Below are 23,276 nucleotides of genomic sequence, written 5' to 3' on the forward strand. Positions count from 1 at the left end.
TTAACCTGTTAATGCAAACATATTTATTTCCAAACATTAAAATATTTTATAACACTGTTGTGACAAGTACTCCCTCATCATTACAGTGGTTGTATATATTTATCACACACACAATCCTTTGTATAAAATGTAGTATATAAATAGATCACTGGGGCTATGTAATGTCAAATTATTAATTAATAATGAAAGAGAAATTACAAATGTAGTTTCTATTTTCCACATAGACCACGTAATTATAGTGATATTTGTGTATTATATCATATAATGTACATTTCATATGTATACAAATACACACATTCATATATGAAAAGTTAACTCTTACATAGTATATGATTTATTTATTTGTGGTTTATTTAACAATAATGTCAACAGGTTTGATTATAAACTGCTTAATGCTAAGATGATTAATGATAATGAATTGAAAAGGATATGGAAGAAAATGGTCATGATCTGATTTTAGATACTATTCTAGTATGAATGAAACCATAAAAATAACTTCAGTCAGCACAGTCAATCTTATGGTCGATATTTGACCTAAGGACCTCTCAAATATGAAGGAGGAAGGCTAACCACTTGGCTGTGATGTTTGGAAAAGCAGGATTTGTGGTATAGTTCAGCATATTAAAACAACACTAGACTCCAAACATTTGTCATCACCAGCAACTGAAGCATTCTTTCCAAAGTACAAATGAAACTTAACACGGTAACCTTCTGCTGTACATGGATCCGTGATTCACAGACAATTGCTAATCACCTAAAATAACAGAATTATAAAATTAAAAGACATCAATAACATAAATATTTTTTACTTTATAGTTTGGTAACATGGAATGCATTATATTTTAGTGAGCAACCAGGATTATATGTAGTTTCTTTACATATTTATAAATCCTGATTTTGGAAAGAATGTATCTCTGTATTTCAAAAAATAACAGGAATGTGATGCTATAAGAAAGAAATGAATGTTTTGTAAATGGTTTTAGGAAGTAGCACGAAAATTAATCTTGAACATTACTTTTGTATATACAAATATTATTTGTGAAAAAATAAAAAGTAACTGAGATAAAAACTGTGAAAGCTAACTATACTCTTCATTGCTGTAAAAGGAATGGCAAATAAAAAAGATATTCAAATGCAATGAAACCAAAGTCAGCAACACATCTTGTAATTTCTTTTCCTTTCCTTACATTAAAAATAACCTACTCTTTCTTTATATCTGTATCTTATATTCACAGTTATTTGAACATGAATACACAAACACATTATCATTATCCTTGCATCTTCCTCATATGACTAGACAGGAAAGGGAGGGGTATAAATTATAACACTACATTCATAAATAATTTTGTTGTCAGCATAGAAAACATGTTAAATGTACACACAGTATATCAGACAAAATTAACAAAACTTGCAAATTCTTACAACGTTCTGAACACCAGTATCTCAAACTATAATTGAAAATGGATTGAAAATTATGGAGTTACACTATACTCACACTGCATTTAATTTGCTTAATAATATATATCTGTGTCTTGAATACAAAGTTCTCATTTGTTACATTCATATAAGTAGTAGGCCCCAGTACCATCCTGACAAATATAAATTATACCATTATTACTGGCATTGATATTACTGAACTATATAAATATTCATAACACAGAACATAAACAACCATTACACTTCATAATACATTTGCATCTCAATGAAATGGAAATAAAGATACCGGTTCTACCACCATGTAATGTGCAATGTTTATTTCAGTTAACAATATTATTAGAAGGCAATTTTTTTCAAAGCATGGCAACGACCAACATCTGAATCAGTTCAACTAAAATACACAGCTTCTTCTGGTTTATAAATGTGAGACGGTCACACCTGTCTGCCCCCACTGAACAACTTCAGGATAAAAACTACAACAGTAAGAGACATCCTGATACCATATTCAATAATTATCTTTCTCTGGTAGTTACAACAGGATTTTCAAATGAATTTCTTCAGTAGATGTAACATTACCCAATTATAGCTTTAGCTAACTTAGTGACCAATTGTAAAACATCTATTGAAGCTACATTTGGAATAAATTTTAAGAAGCATCTGTCCCAGGCATATACACTGTGTGATTATATATATACCAGATGTGACCATTAAGGTTGTATGAGTATGAATACAACACCACTGAACTTTTCACACTTACGTCTCCAAGGTGATAAAAGTAATTTGCTCACGTGTCAGACATGAGTATCCTTCTGGATGTGTAGTGTCTCCATCTGCCGAAGAATAAATGCCACTGTCTGTTGACGCACTTCTCCCACATGGTCTCTCAATGAGTGGAGTTCTCTGTAAGCATCCTCCAACTGCCGTAACAGGAACTCGTTTTCTTTCAGGAGACGCTGCTTTGCCTAAGGGCAGAAAGTTTAAAAGTAAAGTTTAACTCTCTTCAAGGGCAAGTAAAACTAGAGAACAGCAAAATCATGACACACAATGTTCAAGCTGAGATTTAATTAGTGAAAAATCACACAAGTCATGCTGTGACCAGCAACGGAAGCAACACTGTACAAGTCAAAGTCAGCCAATCACATACAGATAAGTGAATGTGAATCTCATTCAGATGGACTGAAATACCATAAGTTCCAAAAATAAAAATTAATCCTATTTTATATGTATGAGAATAATAATGAAATTAGTAACAATCTTCATTTCCAATTATTTTCAGAACATAACCTAATTTAAGCTTTAAGATTTTATTTCATAGATTGTATAATCCTGTATAATATAAACATGAAATCACATTTTTCACTTCACTGCCACTCATATGCAAGTTCTGTCTTGTTTATTAATTGGATCTTTTAGGTTATGCTCATCTTGCAGCTCAAAACTGTAAATTGCTATTTTAGGAATAAATAGAAATACAGTGATATAACTGATAAATATTTACAATTTCTGATGATTACATTTACAGAAGATATGGTAGAAACCCTTCTAGATACAACCATAGCACGCATTGAAGTAGTTGCTACATTGCACAAGCTGAAACATGACTATATGTTCTTACCATTAGCATAGAGTCACAATTAATGATTTTTACATCCAGACTTTTATGCACATTTTTGTACATTGTTTACAACATTTACACAATATTTACCTCCTCTGCTGCTGAAAGTTTCTGATTCAGCAGCTCCAACTGTTCACTGTGGCAGTGACAACTCAGGTGGTTTGCTAGAGGTGGTGCTGGTGCAGTCATGGCTGGGGCAGCTGTGACTGATGACTGGTGGGCCAGCGGTGGGTAATATACCGTGGAGGAATGTAAAAATGGAGGATGTATATGTGCCTGTCCATCCTGTACTCTGTAGTTATGAGAACATGTACTTTCTGGGCAACTGTGCTGTGTCCTGAGACGAGATGTTGGTCGGCTACGTGAGGGTACCAAAAGGGAGTCACTTATCTTCCTTCTAGGCCCAGCCCACATTAGTGTAGGCTTTGGACTCGGTGGTAAAGAGCCTCCCCCACTGTCAGAATATTCAACCCCAGACGCTGTCTGCTGACAAGGTTCTGAATCACCAACTGTTGAAGAAGAGGTAGTTGAGTATTTTGGACTGGGTGGAGAAGATTCTGATTCAGAAGCGCTTGACTTCTTCTTGCGACGAAACTTCCGTCTTGATGTTAACGCATGACTACTAGGTTCCCCTGCATAAAATAAAGTTATTTATTAGCTAGAATGCTCAAGAAACAAAGTACTTGCCCCAATGATGGCAGAATCTAGTGTGGGATTTTAATCCTAAATACACATTTAAATGAATAGCCTGGTTGCACAAAGCTTAAAGACATTGATGAAAGACTCTCGGGCAACAAGCCGCTTCAGGTGGCTGAATGGTGAATCAACCATTTCTTCCGCCAACATTTCGAGAGCCATCTCTGCTCTTAAAGACATGTTTGTCCTGCTTAGAGGATACCGACTAAAATACATGGATGTGTTCACAGTTCTTGAAAAATTGAACATGAAATCTTTGAAGTGTCAGTTTTATTATATAAGTTACCAAAGATCTGTCCGATAATAACAATTCACGTTGTTCCTGCTGAGATTTTGATATTCTCGCAGCAATAAGTATAAACATGGCTGTCTTCTGGGGCATAGCGCTATGTAAAGTGGTAGATATCGACCAATGTTTCAGGGGAGCTTGTTGTCTTCACAATCTGAAGCAGGTCTGCATTTCTAAGAATTCTGGTTTTAGCGGAAAAGATATTTTCTGTAGTGACAGCTGACATTCATGGCAATTGTGCGATAAGTGAGAAAACTGCATATTCTTGCAGTAACAAACAAGGTGGAAGGTACGAACTGAAACTGACAAAAACACAGATGTTTCTGCCTACCTGAAGAAGGGTTAATCCTTATTCGACATTCCATCACCACCAAATCCTTGCAATGTTTGTGAGCATTGATGCCGCAGTCTCGACACTTGTACCCTTGTCTGATGAGTCCCCATAACTAAATAAGAAATAATGCAGTGTTATAGCAAAGAGATCAGTCATGTTTATATCTTAAAACAGTTATCCATAAAAGTTTTGCTACTTACCAGACCAGCACAATGTGCACAGAAAGTAGGCTTAAAGTAAGTAGTTTCATGGAATTCGTGTTTGAAACCACTTTTTAGTGCATGGCAATTGGCATGAATAAAATATTTTTTCATTTCTTCTTGACTTATCATGCCATCACTGAAAAACAGAATATGTGATTAAGCAGTTTAGCCTAATACCAACTGAGCCCACACAGATACTCAATGCCAAGTTCTGATTTATGACCTAAGGCTTATTGTAAGATGGTACGCAAAACAAAATTGATTTAATGATTGCAGAAATTGTGTATTAAATTGATTGATTTGGGACAGTACTTTATGATTCGAATCTTTAAAGGTTGTTTCTTATTGACATTCATGCACTAGTGCAATTTTTGGTACTTGTGGGTTATCGGGACACATCGCTTTAAAAAGAGGTTAAGTTAGGTTAGGTTAGGTTAATGTGTGTGAATAAATGACATATACTGGAAAGTTATTATATTTTATTTCAATAAATGACAACCTAACCTAACCTAACCTAACCTATTTTTAAAGCGATGTGCCCCAATAACCCACAAGTACCCAATTTTTATATGACTCACCATGCTTTTTTTATTTATCATGAACACTTAATACTTTTTCAGATTCTGAATATATCGAGTAATGGATCTGTTTGATATTAACTCTTAAATAACATGTAACTAAAAATTTTGTTTTAACTCACATAATTACATGATGTCCATCAATATAAGCTTACAGGTCCTCATCTGAAGAAAGCAAAAAATTGTAAAAATATGTATGAGCGACAATATTAATACTCACTGATCTGCGTCCAAGACACAGAATGAGGCTATGAAGGGAAAGTTCCCTGCAACAGCTTCAAATTCGTCATGAGATATGTAGCCATCTCTGTCACTGTCATAATTCTTGAACACTGCCTCTACCATTGCATTCACATGCTTTTCTATTGTCTGTGGGTCAGGTGGCAGACATGGACTGGACGCCCATTCGGCAAATAGTACAGATTGTGTTGGAGAGCCCTGTGGCTGGAAAAAAGACAATCAAATTTCAACAGATCAGTTTCAATAATCTAATATCTGTTTACATTATCTACCAATGTACACCACAGCATCAGTCAGACTTAACAGAATTATATATATATATATATATATATATATATATATATATATATTTTTTTTTTTTTTTTTCCCCTTTGTATTTTGCTGATTCTACATGTGCAAGTAATTTTAGCACATTTTTTTTCAAAACCCAATCTTTTGACATCTGCAAGAATTCCTGTATTATTGCACTTCTTTCTTGATTAACATGTAAATAACTGATTCAGCTCATTAAATTCTAGTCAATTATTTTTTTCTCTTAGAATTTTATTACCGTGAATTCAAAAGCGAAATTAAAGGAATGGATTTTTCTTCAATCACTGTGAACCCAAAACAAATCATATGTTTATATATGATGATTCTTTAAAAGTTTCTTTCCAACACACTTTAATTACAATTAACCTAACAAATATTCCAGATATTTCAGAACACACTTTTTAACTTTAAAATTCAAATATCCTGAAGTTTAACGCAACACTGAAACTAGCCAGATAGACTAATTAAATCCACAACACAAATCCAAAAATTGGCATATTCTCAACACACATACTTCATAATATGTTGCTACTTACAGACGATGAGTTTCGGGGCTCTCTAGCCAATGACAATTCATAGATTTCATCATCAGTATAGGAGAGATCAAGTGATAACTGAAAAGAAAATACAGTCCTAATCGGTCCACAAATTTCTCCGCAATAATAAAAAATCATAATATACTAATACTTTCAAAACTATAATATTGATCAAGAGTAATACCTTGCAAAATTCCACAAAATATCAGGAACATTGATCACTAACATAACCTCAAATATCATAATGCTGTTTTATTTGTAATTAATAATCTGATATTCTATACTCCTACTTCTTTACAACTGGATAAGTGAAAAATATGTGTATCTCTTCACATGCACTTACAGTATTGCCAAAAGTCACTTAAGGATGAAGCATATAATATTAAATTTAAAAATTGTGTTCGATCAGGTGTCCATTTTACCTGCATACAAGTGAAATTCCCACTTCTGGTAAAATAATTCTTTATGTCGCTAAATTCTTGTAACATTTATGTGCTCAGCAAAAATTATTTTATCACACAAGTAAAACCAAGATGGACAAAATATTACCGTAGAGCAAATCGGTTGCCACCAATGGGAGTTACGTCCCTGAAAGCGACTGCGGTTGACGATTTAACTTAAAGTCTGTAAATAAAAAAATAGCTATACCCTGAGCATGTTGACAAGATCCATGTTGGCATTTATGGGTGTCACAGAGTTCTGCAGTTCCTCCAGTTCTTGAAAGATCAAAGACAGCTGCGCCATTTTACGGATATTGATCATTTCCCCTTCTATGGTGTCAGGTAAGGCCACATGTAAGGAGATCAAGTCCTTCAAGTGAATACCACTACAAAATAAAATAAAAAATGTGGTTACTTATGACTACATTTTATGGTCTACTACAGACCAAAAGATGTTAGTACCATTTCTTGGCCGAGATGAGGAGGAGGAGGACCAGTAAATGTTGTTATGTTTAATTTGGCTAAATAAAAGATAAAATTATCTTCTGGACGGCCAAAAAAATCACACACTTCACTTACAGGATTGGAATCTTGAATCCTTTGCACTTGGCAAGTTTGCGCCGATAGTTGCTGAAGTTGTTGCCTGAAGATAGTAATTCAGTGAGGTCTGTTAGTAACTTTTTGCTTTCAGCTGAGAGACAAGCCATAGTTTTGGAGAGTCGAGCCAGAACACTATGACTTACACTTCCTACCACTGCCATCAATGAGTTGAAGTTCTGTAGCTCCAGGAGTTTCTGTGAACAAATAAGCTGCATTAAATCTCGTCTCATGTATGTCAGTATTACTCACTCGCAGGTACAGAAATACGTCCTTATATAAATTGTAACTCAGGCTGTAACACAGTATAAATTTTCTCACTGTTTACTGTGCGGTAGATGATTTTTGTGTTCGTTGAACTGACTGCACGACACAAAAATTATATTGTCTGTTTTTGTACATAAATATTATAATTTTAATAATCCATGCACTTTAATCATATACTTTGCAAGATAAAAATAAATTTCTATGATTTAACAAATGTTTCATGTAACCTTCGCCAAACGACCTCCAACCCTCATAGCCACTGACAATATGAAACACACAAGCATGGGATATTTGAGGTTAAATATCTCATCTACCATTATCTTAAACTAAATCCTGAAATGGTGTTTTACTTTGGGTCCAACATTTGACTTGACTTCAAAATATGTATTAAATCTCACCTTGTCCAGAAGGGTATTTCACAAAAAATTTAATTATCAATCAGTATAAATTAAATCCAGACAAAGAAGACTACAAGTTGACATACAACAACTCTAAAATTCAACTTCCAAATTCTGATAGTTCAAATAATGTCAAAGAGATGTCAGTAGGGTTAAAAAAACAATGCTGCACTGCACTAAGACCAAAATATAGCCCATTCATCCTCAGAATAATGTCATTTTAAAGGCAGGGAAAGAATTTCATCTCACTAATACACGCATACCACTGCAACATCTATGAATTTGGTTATGACGTCAGCTCGCTGCTGGGGCATGGTGCGACTCAGGACCATACACTGGATCCACTGAGTCAGACCATTGAACATCATCACAGATCTCTCGAGCTTCGGAGTATCACGCAGAGAGCCAGAATCTGCGTACTTCTTGAGATCGTGGAACTGTGGAAAATAGTACATATTAGCCATTAACACGAGAGAGACACACATTTTAAAACAATACCTATACTTAAATCTGAGTAAAAATTTATTTCGTACTGTATCTAGTGAGAAGTGACTACATTCATAGCAGGAATTTATTAAAACTAAAATTACATATAAAATTTTAAAATAATCTGTATGATCTTTCCCATTACCCACATAATCCATCTCTTTTTGGAACAAACCAGTATTCAACACTTCATTATTATATAATTTCAATTTGTTTTCTCCCCTCAGAATGACACTAAATTTTTGTTCATAAATAACTGGTAAAATTATGGCTTACATCTTTGAATTTTTATGTGAGTTACAAGTATCACCTATGACGAGTGAAATCTCTCGGAATGGATTTTGTAAACTAATACATTAGAATCTAATTAGCTCTGATTATTATATGGAGAAATACAGGATTTGCATATTTTTCTTAATTATTTTAGGACATCAATAAAAAAGTAATTAATACAAGTAAATGTTGTTAAACATCCTTCATGCTTTGTAACATCAAAGATTCTTGACTTGAAACATAGAAAACATTAGTTATATTACTGACAACCTGTATTAGAACGAAAATAAATGCATGAATATACATATAATCAAATAAATAAAAATATGAAGATGTCTGTCTTCTGGGCGAAACCTCAAACCCTACAAATAAAAATATATAAGAAACATTTTGCCAGAAAAACTTACAGTTATCCTCCTAATGACTTTGTGTTCCAAATAAGTGATGTGTTCTGCTAACTGCATTGGCTCCAGATGGTTAAAAACAAGAGAAACTTTGCAAGAATGTTCTTTATTGAGTGATGCTTGTTTCTCTGCGAGACTGCTGTTGCGGATAGACGCGTGTCGCATCCAGTCATAAGACGGCACCTGGGATAGGTCGACCAGCTCGGCTGATGTAGGAGTCAGGAGAGACTGGAACGTCTCAAGCGTCCCTGCTAGACCATTCTCGATATCAAAGTGCATTGGAAATTGAAGAATCCAGTACCTGGAATATTAAACACAGAAATATGGGTACTTGTGGGTTATCGGGACACATCACTTTAAAAATAGGTTAGGTTAGCTTAGGTTAGGTTAATGTGTGTGGATAATTGACATACACTTGAAAGTTATTATATTTTATTTCAATAAATGACAACTAACCTAACCTAACCTAACCTATTTATTTATTTATTTACAAGTTCCAAGAATCCAATAGTGGATATAGAACACGTCACAAACTCAAGTATAAAAACATAAAATACATACATTAAAAAAAATTACATCTAGACAAGCAGCGTACTAAATTCAAGACAATATAAATCGATGTGTCCCTATAACCCACAAGTACCTAAATTTCTTCTGTAGGTCCTATGGCCCTCCTTAATAACGTCATCAACATTTTGAATGCAAAAATGCAAAGGAATACATTTGGAGAGTACGATTTTCCAATACTGTACATGTACATAAATCTAAATTATAGCACACATCCTCTGTAGGCCAGACTTTATTTCTGTCTTATTAATTCACAATAAAGGGCAAATTTATATTTTAGTACAATATACCAGTGGCTTCAAAATGTTTAGTCTGTGGCTTCCTTGGGACAAATAACGGTACTTGTGGGTTATCGGGACACATCATTTAGGTTAGGTTAGGTTAGGTTAGGTTAGGTTGGGTTAGGTTAGGTTGTGTTAGGTTAGGTTAGGTTAGGTTAGCTTATGTTAGGTTGTTAGGTTGGGTTAGGTTACGTTAGTTTATGTTAGGTTAGGTTAATGTGTGTGGATAAATGACATATACTTGAAAGTTATTATAGTTTATTTCAATAAATGACAAGTTTTGTGTCCCGATAACCAACAAGTACCCAAATAACAATTTCTGAGGGCCATAACCTGTAACAACTATTAAACTATTTAATGTGGCTTTTAGCCCCCGCCCCACAATAAATGCTCACAGCTTCCTGGGGCAGTGGCTCTGGGAAACACCCCCTGAACATACAAAAGAAATTACCTGATGGCATGGCAGATTCTGGTTTGGTACTGGAGAAGCAAGCAAACTTCAGGTGACGTTGTGCCATGGCTGTGTGCACATCCTTCAATTGTACAGGGTGAAATTTCACCAGCCCTTTTGTGCAACGCCATCATCTGTTCAACCAACTTTGCTGAAGAGGTAAACCACCGATGCATTTGGAAAACCACCTTAGGTATGGTGGCGACTGAAGGTGAAAGGTCTCCATTATAGTCTGGAAATCAGAATGTAGTAAATTATTGAAAAAAGGTTTTCCATCTCTTACATCCTTAAAACTGTTCAACACGAGATTATTCTCTATTAAACTTATGCTTCTATACTATATCATCATCAGGGCAAATCGCCCTGATGACGGAGGCAGTATGACCTCTGAAACGTTGTTAAACTTCTACCAGACTACACAGCGCAACAACCCAGAAGACAGAAATCTTCATCTTCGTCTATTGTATGAATGGAATTAATTATAATAATTTTATAATATCCTGTTCTAACCTAAACATTAGATGTTCTGCTTTTAGGTTATGATCGTTCAGTATGATCAGTACTGGTAATGAGTGATGCGGTAAATTTATACGGCAAATTTCCCCTCACACTGTTCATAAAATTCTCCAATGTAAAATTTAATAAAAATTATTTAATCCACTCTCAAATTGTTTCGTAATACAGACAGTTCGCGTAATTTTAATAGGTGCTCTGCGGGGTTAAGAACACAACTAATAACTGGGATAATGACAATGATGCTTGTAGAAGAAAAATGTGGAAATTACTTACCGAAGACATTGACCATTAAACGAGTAAGTTCAGGTAGAGTGGCAGCCCTGATGGGGAGTCCAGGCAACACTGGCTTGTCATCTTCCAATAAAATGTCGTTGCCGGCATAGAATGGTGTTGACTGCACCACTGAAATAATAATCAGTCTGAATCACTTCAAATCTTGTACTCTGTCTACTGGCATTTCATAAATCGATCATCCTTCGACATACAATATCGATCTCGAACAGAATTTATGTTCCTGAAATGCGAACGCCTTGAAGATTGAATTAATCTGCCTTGTAACCAGAAAAGTGGGTATGTGGAAGTTTATATAAATTTCCACGGAATAGAGATTAATTAGCCTACAACCAAGTAGCGAAACAAAATCAATAAAGAATTTAATACTGATATCAAAGTTCATGCTGTGATATTGTGTGAATGGAACAGAAAGTAAACCTGTCTTTCTAAGTCTGCTGTCATCATGTAATGCACATAATACAAGACACTTCTTATGGACGTATGATAAAAGACGCGGATCGAGTATTGATTTTCGATATGTGTTGACACACCACTGACTTTGGATGGAATGTCATTTTCATTTAGGTTTCGTGTGACTGAAGGAATTTATTTCGAGACCTCGAAGAAATTTTTATAAAATTGTATTTTAAAGTATTTATTTTATTTATTTAGTGTTCTGTCTGACGACAGGTCCATATGAACAGGATCCTTCCGTCCTTTTCTCGGACTGGGACCTGTTCATATACGTTCTTGGCAGATGATCCAGAAGTGGTTTGCCATTGCCTTCTTCTGTGTGTGAATGGAGTAATTGTTGGGATTCCACGGAGGAAAACTCCGCGTTGCCTAGACCACGGCCTTGCCCAACACAAGTTATAAATTCGGGCACCGCCGGGAATCGAACCCGAGACCCCAGGATTACAAGGCCAGCGTTCTAACCGCTAGACCAAATTTTCCATCATACTGCAACAGAATGTGTCATATATGACTAGGTCCCTATGTTAGGATAGGAATTTCTTACTGAGGATAAGAGATCAATCACATACACCACGGATTTAGATCTTGAAATTTTTCTCTAAAAATATTTGTAAGTTGTAGACTATTAAAACACTCAATAACGTTCATTTAATTAAATATTTATCCTTCCTTTTATTATTATCAAAGAAATTATACTGGCGATGACTAAACTACAATGGGCAGTCTGAAACCTTCAGATCACACTTAAAGTATCGGAACAAATGATCATCAGTGACACAGTGCTTCACAAATCAAAATAACATTCGGTGAGGAGTCGACTGTTTTTCCAAGAAGAGTATTATCAACAAAACAAAGGACAGTATTGAAAGATTATCCTTCATGGTCGCTTAGACGTCAAAGCTCAACATAGGCACTGAAGAATAAAGATGTCTTAACAGTACACGCATTACACATGTGTCAGAGAAGTTGCCGAATACGCTAGGCGTAAAAATGAGATCTGAAAAAAAAATACAGATCTGGGACTTTGGTAATCATGATAAAAACTATATACTAAGCACACATCGAAGTAATATAGTCATTTTTAAGGACTGGCCGTCTTTACTAAAGTGTTTCCTAAAAATCAAGGAACTATGAACGTATGTCTGATCGAGACAGCGAAGGAATGGAAAATCTCAAAGGACCTACTGGGAAACTTAAGCCGGATGTTAGGTTTTTATAAAAGTATCTTAAATAATACCTCAAAACACAATTCTGAAAATAATAATTGCATTAAAATATTTATTATGCATATATCCTTGCTCTTATGCAAATATCATGACAAACCAATATTCAGTAGATCAAAGCATCGCCTCGAATAATTAACATCCAAGAAGGAAATGTAAAGAGATTAAAAAAAACATTTATGTTTAATGGTTATATTCCGGAAGTCTGAAGTTATTTATCAATGTGTGGTACCATAAAGCATTTTCCCCCTTATGCTTCTGAGACCACAAACAGGAAGTACATTTCCTTTATCCCTAAGTACGCGGCTGGAACCCTGCAGGAGAAAACATTACGTCATTTCTAATATGGAGCACATCAGACACTGTGACAATGCATTCTGCAGTCCAACCTTGCCCATTCAAGAACTAAGTACTCAATTGCGATGGTCAAACAACCGCCTGATCTAAAACGGCACCAATTACCACGCGTACAGCCAACTTCAATAAAATTCTGCCCACCGTAGGGTTTCTGCTATTACATAACAAAATACATCATAGAAAAACGAGCGTGGTATTTAGAGAAATTATCAAATAAACGGTATAGTTCCTCATAAACGTTGTCTTTTGTGTATCAAATCTAAAACTTCTTAACGATGGTGAAGAGTCAATTGAATAAAAATTTACTTGGATATTATCCATCGTCTAGTAAATATAAAACGTAAAACGACGTTTCGGAGATAGGGATTAGCTCTATCTAGTGGGCCCAACTGTGTAGGAACCTGAAGACGGAGATAAAGTCCCATCTCCGAAACGTCATTTTACGTTTTATATTTACTAGACGATGGATATTATCCAAGAAAATTTTTATTCAATTGACTCTTCAGAAACTGAAGACGGAGATAGAGTCCCATCTCCGAAACGTCGTTTCACGTTTTATATTTACTAGACGATGGATAATATCCAAGTAAATTTTTATTCAGTTGTCTTTTGTGCCATAACGTTTATCCTCAGATGGTGAACTGTCGCCCGGAGCATCACACCAAAGACCTGTCAGTAACATATCGTTGTCGATCACGAACTCTACCGTCTTAACCGCTGATAAGATTCATTTAGGTACGAAAAATCTTGTCCGTAAGCGATAATCACCATTCCCATTTAAATTTAAAAATTTATATCCGCCTGCTAGTTGAGTGCCAACTTTGTCCCATGAAGATGGAGGAAGTATATTTCTCCGAAACGTTGGCATCTGTCGATAAGCACACACGGCGCCAAAACGCAAGAACATCGTAATCCTCACTGCGGTGAAAAACCTCAAATTTCATGTCACAATATTGTTTTATAAAAGTCCTCAGAGACACAAAAGAAATTTGTCCGACGACAAAGGCGACGTGGTGATACATGAAGTCGTAAATGAAGAAGAAGTTTGTAAGAAAAACATCTGTAGACGCCTGTAACCAGTACTTAGACTGAGCCGCTATACAGGAGCGTCGGAAAAGTTACCCCACCTGTAGGCGGAAAAGATCATTCTTTTCTTTTTTTCGTAATAATACAAATTTGATTACGTAATTGTTGTTTTAATATGTCTCGTTCTGAGGTCCAACAGCGGGCGTTTGTTAACACGATATATAAACCTTCGAATCCCGTAAATTATCCTGGGTATCCACATGCAATCAAAATATAAAAAATAGCATTCGAGATTCTAACTTCTTCACGGCGGTGAGTACAAAGTCGACTGTCTTCTGAGTTGATGGAAGTTTACCAACGTTTCAGAAGTCTTTGCTGCACCCATCATCAGGGCGATCACGCTGATGATGGAGGCATCAAGCGCCTCTGAAACGTCGGTATACTACCAGAAGACAGTCGACTTCACTTGTATTCTGCATATGTTAAGCGACACGGACGCTTAGCTGGTGAGTTTTATTTCAAAAATACGCCATTTCCCATCTGGTAGTGAACGACCTCCTCAGTTGCGTTTTGTTCTATCGGAGTCGCTTTGTGTCTCCCTCGTGTGACCGTCTAGTGCTCATTTACGCTCACTGTGCGGTCCTCACTTAAGTCGTTGTTACTGTTCTCAAAGGGTAATTGACTTTATGTTGTCATAGTAACTGTGGATGAGAACCATCACGCCCCTTAAAGCTGGTTCACTGTTCGCATAGCACCAAGTAACATACCGGTATCCGAAATAATGTTTTATGTTACTATATTAAACATGAATTAAACATATAAGTGTAATGTAGATCGTGAAAATGTTATCCTCGTCGCCCTGCCACGTAAAAACTTCTTTCTTATAATCTGGTCACATAGAATTCTGTTTGTAAGTTTATTTGGGATCTACATAAGAATTGTGGGTTGTTTCGTGTTCTGGTAGAAACACGCAAAACCAATTATTAATTCACTGAAATAGACGTACTTCTAAAGCAGGAGTTGTTCTGTTTTGTAGCAATATTTCTCTGATGTCAGAAGACAATAAGGGGAATTTTGCACTAAGACTAAGTGGGAAATTCCCTCCCGGGGAAATTCCCAGAAATTCAAAGATGTTATATAAAGGTCAACTCTGAAAAATCTCAACTTGTTTTAATTATACCTGTTACCCCTTTATATTAAAGAGACAGAATTGTCATGTTGTGAGCGCGTAATAAGGTCAAAACGCTACTAAGCATTCCTTTATCCAGAAACAGCGAAAGGTCACGAGGCGAAAAGAACTTACCAGACTTACGGTGGAAAGAAAATATGTAAAAGTTATGGTGAATAGTGGATGAGGAAACCGTCAAGCATTTAACAAAATTAAAGGCAAAACGAGTCCTGATGATCGAGGCAAAGGCAAACAGAGAAATTTTAAATTGAATAAATGCAAAGCAAACACTCGGCAGATCACATAACGCAAACCTTCAATGATTAGTCAAATTGCCAAATAGTTAACGACGGTGAATCAGAAGAACCACGTGTCATTTATTACGCGATTTCATGTATTCCGATCAAAATTCGGTATGTATTTCTCAGCTCTTCAGTGTGAGACACAAAAGTGCCGCCCATCTCATTTTATGGTTACGAAAACCCAAAGGGCTGCTCCAATCTGGTCTCCGGGGGCTGCAGCTCGGGAGAACAAATGACATGGACGCTGGAGTATGCTTTACAAGGCGGCGTCGTGCTATAGATCACAATCGTAGTACGTCGACGTTGCCACATCCACGGGAATCCAGTGGAACAAATCGTGGATCGTCTGCACGCAAAACTGTACCGGGGCCCGACTAAGGACAAGGCATGGTGAGTTTTCTGGTTCTCACGGCGACGAGCATAAATATGGCTGCGCCGTGATCATCGCCTTGACGATGGAGGCACCAAACACCTCTGAAACGTCGGTAAACTCCCACGGCGTAACAACCCAGAAGACAATCATCTTAAAAGATAATTTGTGTTAAACTTTATTTGTGAAAATGAGTCTTTGTAATTGTAAAACAGTCATACAAAGATTCGACTTGGCCTTCTGAACAGAGAGAGAGAGAGAAAGAGGAAATTGGTGGGGGAGAAGTGAGAGACACTTCGATATCTGGGGGGGAGAAAGAGCATCTTATAGCTAAAAGGTCCCCAGGCAATTCCCGTTCGTCCTTCTGTTAAGGATAAAGTAAGAGTGAAGGCGTTAGTGTGATGATTGGCATAAAAGACGGAATTTTGAAATTTTGTATTAGCGAAAGCTGAGACTATTAATTTGGAAGTTTAATACATAATTTAGAAGTTCCTACTGGGGGGGGTAAGGCCTTCTGAACTCGAAGCTGGCAAACATTTAAGAATTCAATCCGTACCGCAAAGAAAACACAACAATTCACCAGTACAAAGATAAAAATAGAATTACTACTGTTTTAGGAAATAACAAATCACACTAAGTCTTTAAATACAAAGCGTAGAGTTAGTGAATGCTAAAATAGGTGGTATATATAGTTACCACTTAGCTTTAAAGGGCAAGCAAGCGAAAGTACCTATGGACTTTACCATGTACCTACATTTATCTGTCTGTCCGCGAGAAACCACGGCTTTATATTGCAATTTGATGCTACGAATTCGTCTGTGGCAAATAAAACATTTAGCGCATTTTATGAAACTTGTTACTGAATGTTAAAATGTATCGTTAAATAGTGTCTAGTTGAAGAAATATTTGCATAGCATGTTTGTACAACACAAAGAAACAAAACATTTTATCTCATTCTACGTCATAAACATTCAAACCATTGCGTAGTAAAATAGGTGTCAAAATGACAAGGACTTACGTAGTTTCTAGATACGTATTCTCAGAAGCAACCGGATGTTATTTATTCCAAAAGGCTGAATAACAATTCCTTAACTTTTTATAAAGCAATACAGGAAAAACAAAATAACTCGTTTAGCTGGCTCCTTTGTAACGCAAATTGATATGAAGCCGCTGTTGTGTTTTGCACACAACAGCATATTTATTCCTCTGACAGAAAAATAAATGTAATATATAAACAATAACTCTGTTGTCTTTTTTGCCCGATGTGAATAATATATGTCAACATAATTTGAAAAAATAAATTCTGTAAGTCTTGAATTACATTATCGAATATAATATAACCAAACACGTGTCTGACCTACTGCAAATAAATAATTAAACATTTCACTTCTACGTTATTTCGTGACGAGTATTACTCAAACACACAATTAAGACTTCACTTAAGTTGGATCAAGAAAATTCATCAGGATATCGTGCGTAAAACGTAATTTACTTAAATAAAGATGCAATGACACAGAATTTTCTCTCAAAAATTAGAGTTATTTTTAAAAAAATAAATAAAACAGAAGTGGTCATTTGACTGTTATACGTACAATAAATGTGAGAAATTGGACAAAATGGCTGAAGGATTGTAAATTTTAAGGGGTGAAGAGGGTATTTGAGAAATAAAGACAGGACAGGAATATGTTAATTCAAAAGACTTTTCCACTAACGTAATTTAACGGCGAACAGCTTATCGGCTGTTGGCGTAACTTCAATTTTTTTATGAAACAACTTCTGCCGTTTTAAAACTGCCGAGTGAACCCGAAACTTGTCTAACAACGAGGTAACTCTGACAAGGCCTTATCTACACCAGATTATATCAATTCTCCTGTCCGTACAAGATAACCCTTGTAATTATTGACAACCGCTTGTCGTGGCCACTAATCTACTTCACTTGCCGCTTGGTCCGGATACAAAGCCCCGCTTTCAGGGTGTACCCGTCTCCATCATCAGGGCGATCATCGCCCTGATGATGGAGGCAGAATGTTCCTCCGAAACGTTGGTATCTACCTACATGTCCAGGTCGCTTCACAACCCCGAAGCCCAACATCGACTTCCTATCGATAAAACAGGATTTATCAAACAGTTACGATTCTCAGTACCCACGTATAAAATATTTAGAAAGTTTATTTGCTCACCAGATGCCATCTGCCGTGGAGAGTAGGCATCACCGGTCTCCGAGCGCAACAGAGCCACCTGTCAACAATCAAAAGAGTTTCTTCGATCAATTATTATGAGGAACCTGTCGACTTTACATGACAATGCTTTTCAAAGTAAGTTAAAATAAACTTAAGACGGAGATAGGACTTTCCTACGTGAAACAAAGTTCCCTAACTTTGTACTTGTTCGTCTGATGATTTCGGTCTCACAATAGAACAACGAATAGAAACAGCCATTTTGTGATGACAATGCCCAGTAAGTCTGTCCTACAAATATCTGAATCTTACGGTAAATTTAACAGAGTTGTTTATTATCCGAGTAACTATTCTGGACAGATTCCATCTTTAGAAGCTGACTGTCGTTCAGCTATTTAAAAAAAGTCGACTGCCTCTTATCGACCGGTCAGAGATTCCTACCCTGAGGTACATGAACACAGTCCAAGTCTTTACACCTTATTTCTTCCTGATCCATTTTAATATTATCCTCCCATCTAAGTCACCGAAGTTACCCATTTTTTAAGTTTTCAGACAGAAATTTATAACAATTTATTATTTTCCCATGCATGCTACATGTTGCGCTCATACCACTCTCTTTGATTTCATCACCCCAGAAATATTTGTTCAGCGGCGCATATTATGACATCGTTAATCATTTTCCTCCATCATCCTTGTTATATCCCCCCCTCACTCAGCTTCCGAATATTTTTTCAGCTCCTTATACTCAATCTGTGCTACTCTCAAAGAGCGAGGAACCAAGTTTAAGAACAACAACTACAAATTTTTATATTTTTTTTCGGACAGGAGACGGGAAGACAAAATATAATGAACTGACCGGTAGCAAAAATTACCCGAATTTAATCTGTTCTTAATTTCTTTGTAACGTAATTCGGATTATAACACGTGTTTAATCATACTCAACCAAGTCACAAATGAGTTGCACACAATTTCCCATAACATTTGAGTTGAAATTAAACAACCATAACCACAAAAAAACATCGATTATGTTTCAAAACAAAATACAAGAAATGCACAACTCAGAGCTACTATCTTCTGGGTTCTAGAGCCGTGGCAATCTCTTCGAAGTTTGCCAACGTTTCAGAAATAATGTTGCTTCCATCATCAGGTTGGTGGTCAACTCAGAAGAAAGTATATTTCATACTCGCCGCTCTGAGAACATCATGTCGAACTCGAAGCTAGTAGCTAACCTCTTCCGATGACAGAATTCGGCCCTCGTCAATAAACTCCACGTGAACGGCGTGGACAAAAATTATGGTACACTTCGACTCATACAACGCGGAATGAGAAATCGACAGTACACAACTTGCACACGTAAAACAGACGCGCGAAACGGAAATCAATTTTGTTCGGGCAATGAAAACTCTAACACGTGTTTGCAGCTCGAGTCAGGCATCGATTTTAGGAATAACTTGCCTGTGTATACCACTCAGGGACTCAGAAGGGGTCCAATATGGTGTACAAAATTAACGTTAATCGTTTAATTCATAACTATGTGTAGGCCCTGATGATGGACGCAGCAAGGACCTCTGAAACGTCAGTATACTTCTACATTTTATATATGAAGAATATAATTAATCTAAGAAAAACCACGAAGAAAGGAGACCTAAGATTCAATTCAACTAATTTTGAGCGCAATACAGGAATAACAGAGTAAAGTTCATAATTGACTAAGTTCTCAGAAATAACTCTAGATGGCAGAAGGGTCTATTTTTTTTTCAAGTGTTGGTCACATTTGGCAGCTTTTAGAACTATTTCTAAAGGAGACAATATGCACAAAATTGATAACATTACCAGCAAAATAATTCAACGTGTCTTTTACACCATTTACAAAATAATTCCGTATTCGGGATTCAGTGACCTCGCCTACAAATTAACTCCTGCCTCGTAACAGCTTTCAGTCTTTCAAGGATCTGACTCCATCTTCTGTTTCTCCAAAGTAAAATGCATCCAAGACTTCCCCAGGAATAACTGTTCTTAGTTTCAATTGTTACTGTAACAAACTTTGCTACGTAATCTACCAAAGAATTGCCCAATACCCAGTTTCTTTTAATGGATGGCCCATGTCAGGTAGTCTATTAATAGACAACACTTGTTCCATCGATTATTCCATATGAATGCACACTGTTAAGAGAGTTTATTTATGGAACAATGGCGGCTTCATCACGCAGCGCTGATGTCAGCAATTTCAGCGAGTTCCCGTTTGTCTGTGTTGTGTGATAACAACGGGAAGTTATAGTCAGTCGAGAGTCAATTAATGACGAAACTCAAAATGAAAATATACTTGCAACTGACCAACTTATATCACATCATTTGTATGTGCCTATAATTCACGAATATTATTAACAATGTAAACCACTGTTCAGAAAGGTCAACACAGCGTTCACGCGCCACTGATTTTCGACTTTAACAACTCCACGTTCTTTGTTACCTCTTGCATCATGGGACAAAACATTTTATGTACAACATCTAATATTACGACATTAAAACGTATTGGTTTCATATAAATCCGTTTAATATTTAAATATGCATATTTGTTACATGTTTTATTAAAACAATACGAAAGATACATATAATTAAATACATAAAACAGTGCGAAATATAAAACATAAGACAATAATTGACGAAGTTTTTTAGGTTATGACGCCGTGAGAATCTAATGTCTCAAGATAATCATTTGAGAACATTACTACAATGTCAAATAAAACAGTTTATAAAACAGCTAAATTTTAAATATTCTTAACACGACTTTTATAATAGAAAATAGCGCAGTGACTAAGTAGCTACAGTAAGTATGACCTGAAGATGTCGAAACAAATCGCCACGAGGCGACATAGCGTGATATTAAATGATAGTTGAGTAAATGGAAATAATAATGAATATAATTTATAAATTATGATTTTTCACAAAGTATTATCAACATTAAAATAACTCAGAGGGTGAGATTGGTAAGACGTGTAGCACACATCAAGAAGATAAGGAATGTACTAGTCTACAAAATTTTACTATGAAAAACAATGGAAGGAAAAGACCTCTTGTTAGACCTAAGTATAAACGGGAGGATGATATTGCACTGGTTGTGTAGATTCGACTCAACTAGCGGGACGGGGTTGCTATAAACTGGACTGCGTGCGTTAGACAGTGGTGAATGGATTGAGGAGATGATCATGACTGTAAGAAGGCAAGAATTCTGGATGAAGATAATGAGATTCGAGTCGGTATCGTCCGAACAGAACTCTGCAGCTCTATCGATACACCAACAAATCGATTAAGATGATGACGGCGCCACGGCCAAGGAACTTTTGCAAAACACTGTTCATACGTGACAAGACATTTATGCGTAATACGAAAAAGGCCCCTTAACTTCTCAGCCATACCGTGACTCCTATTAGTCAGTCTCGCAGTGTCTCGCGTATTGTAGTTGCCGAAACTATCGATATTAGTTTTTACGTTATCGATACGCGTATCGAATTCTCGTTGTATTTCCGATAGTCGATTGTACTATTCTGGTCTATTGTCCGAAGGCATGTGTGTGGAAAGCAAACTTTTAAATAAATAAAAAACTAAAGAATTGTAATTCACAGATTCAACGTAGTAATATACGGAAAATGTATGAAGTCGAATTAATTAGTGATCGGTGTACTTAAAATCTCGATAGACTGCCAAAGACATACGATATTTAACTCAACTGAGGTTTCGCCAGCAGACAGATTTCGCGTTCTACAGTTCTAAAACTATTCACATTACGTAGAGACGAAATTACTTTTATGGTAACTTTTCCTTTGGCCTCGATGTGTTCCTTTGTTGTTAATATAACTGTTACTTACATGCAACTTTATTCACGAATTCAAACATTATTCACTATTATTTCCGAAAAAGAATTACTACGATTCCACGAACGAAATTATTGAAGGAATTCAGTTCAGATCTAACAATGACCAACATTACTGTCAGGCTATTCATATTAATAATTATTTATATTTAATATTTATGTCGAACAAATCACATTTTTATCTTAATTACATTTACATTTAATAACACGTGCAAATGTTTGTATGTTTCCTTTAATAAAGCCGCTAATTTCAAACTGCCTACCATACATGGATTATATTTGCCAGCCAACTACTCCCTATACTGGGCCAGATGAATCCAATCCAAAACCCTCAATACTCTTTCCCTAATATCCATTTAAATATTATAATCCCAATTTATGCATTTGTCTTCGGAGTGGTAAAGTTTTGACGGATACGACCCCATCATTATGCGTTCATTTTATGTACCTCGAGTAACAATAAGAAATATTGTGTAAATCGTGTAACTATACACACATCATTTAGCAAGTAACAGTGTTTATACAATGAGAAATAATATAGACGTATTTACGTCAAAAACTGCAAATTGCATTTCTGCAGTACATTATTCAGAATTTCATCGCATTTAAGCAGAATTTAAAGCCCGGTTTCTCAATTCGAGGTGACCTGAATGCATCATAAAAATTACTACCACCAAACTCGACATTGCGTCAACAAATCGTATCGTAAACTGCAGAATCAGCAGGAAAACAGACGAGACGCTAGAACGGTTCAGGCATTTTCGCGTTGTAACAGATGAAAACTTCTTCCTAAAAACCAATGATTATTCTAACACTTACCCCCAAGCAATCCACGTGAATTCGCAGCCCCTTAGATCGTAGTACCGCTTGCAGATTGCTTCCCCAGCAGACTGAAATGTCTGTCGCTCAATCCACATAACGTTACACAGTCTCCTTCACCCCAAATATCCATGGCAACCGAAACAAGTGCTTGCCAGCTTGCGCAAGACGACAGAATTATAAGCTTTAGTCCAACAACTGATCATTCAGCGCACATGCCATCTAGACAAACAGCAGGTGAAGACACTAAAGCCAACATGGTCACCACCAATGTCAATCATTTTGTTTGGTGACAT

The 23,276-nt window shown here is 36.1% G+C and overlaps 1 protein-coding gene across 1 annotated transcript; it reads right to left on the reverse strand.

Annotated features, from left to right (window-relative positions):
* Positions 1-23,033, reverse strand: LOC110831668 (ras guanyl-releasing protein 3). The gene is made up of 14 exons (XM_087359651.1): positions 22,981-23,033; positions 18,294-18,351; positions 11,194-11,322; positions 10,405-10,636; positions 9,109-9,406; positions 8,206-8,379; positions 7,260-7,474; positions 6,889-7,066; positions 6,241-6,318; positions 5,373-5,596; positions 4,572-4,710; positions 4,369-4,483; positions 3,143-3,684; positions 1-2,399 (listed from the first exon to the last, which is right to left on the reverse strand). The coding sequence occupies exons 2-14, from the start codon at positions 18,301-18,303 to the stop codon at positions 2,229-2,231; spliced, it is 2,505 nt and encodes an 834-aa protein (XP_087215777.1). The 5' UTR covers positions 18,304-18,351; positions 22,981-23,033; the 3' UTR covers positions 1-2,228.
* Positions 23,034-23,276: the final 243 nt, after the last annotated feature.

This window comes from Zootermopsis nevadensis, unplaced genomic scaffold (genome assembly GCF_977971745.1).
Source record: "Zootermopsis nevadensis isolate Lab colony 2312 unplaced genomic scaffold, Znev_1.0 Znev_ptg000032l, whole genome shotgun sequence".
NCBI lineage: Eukaryota > Metazoa > Arthropoda > Insecta > Blattodea > Termopsidae > Zootermopsis > Zootermopsis nevadensis.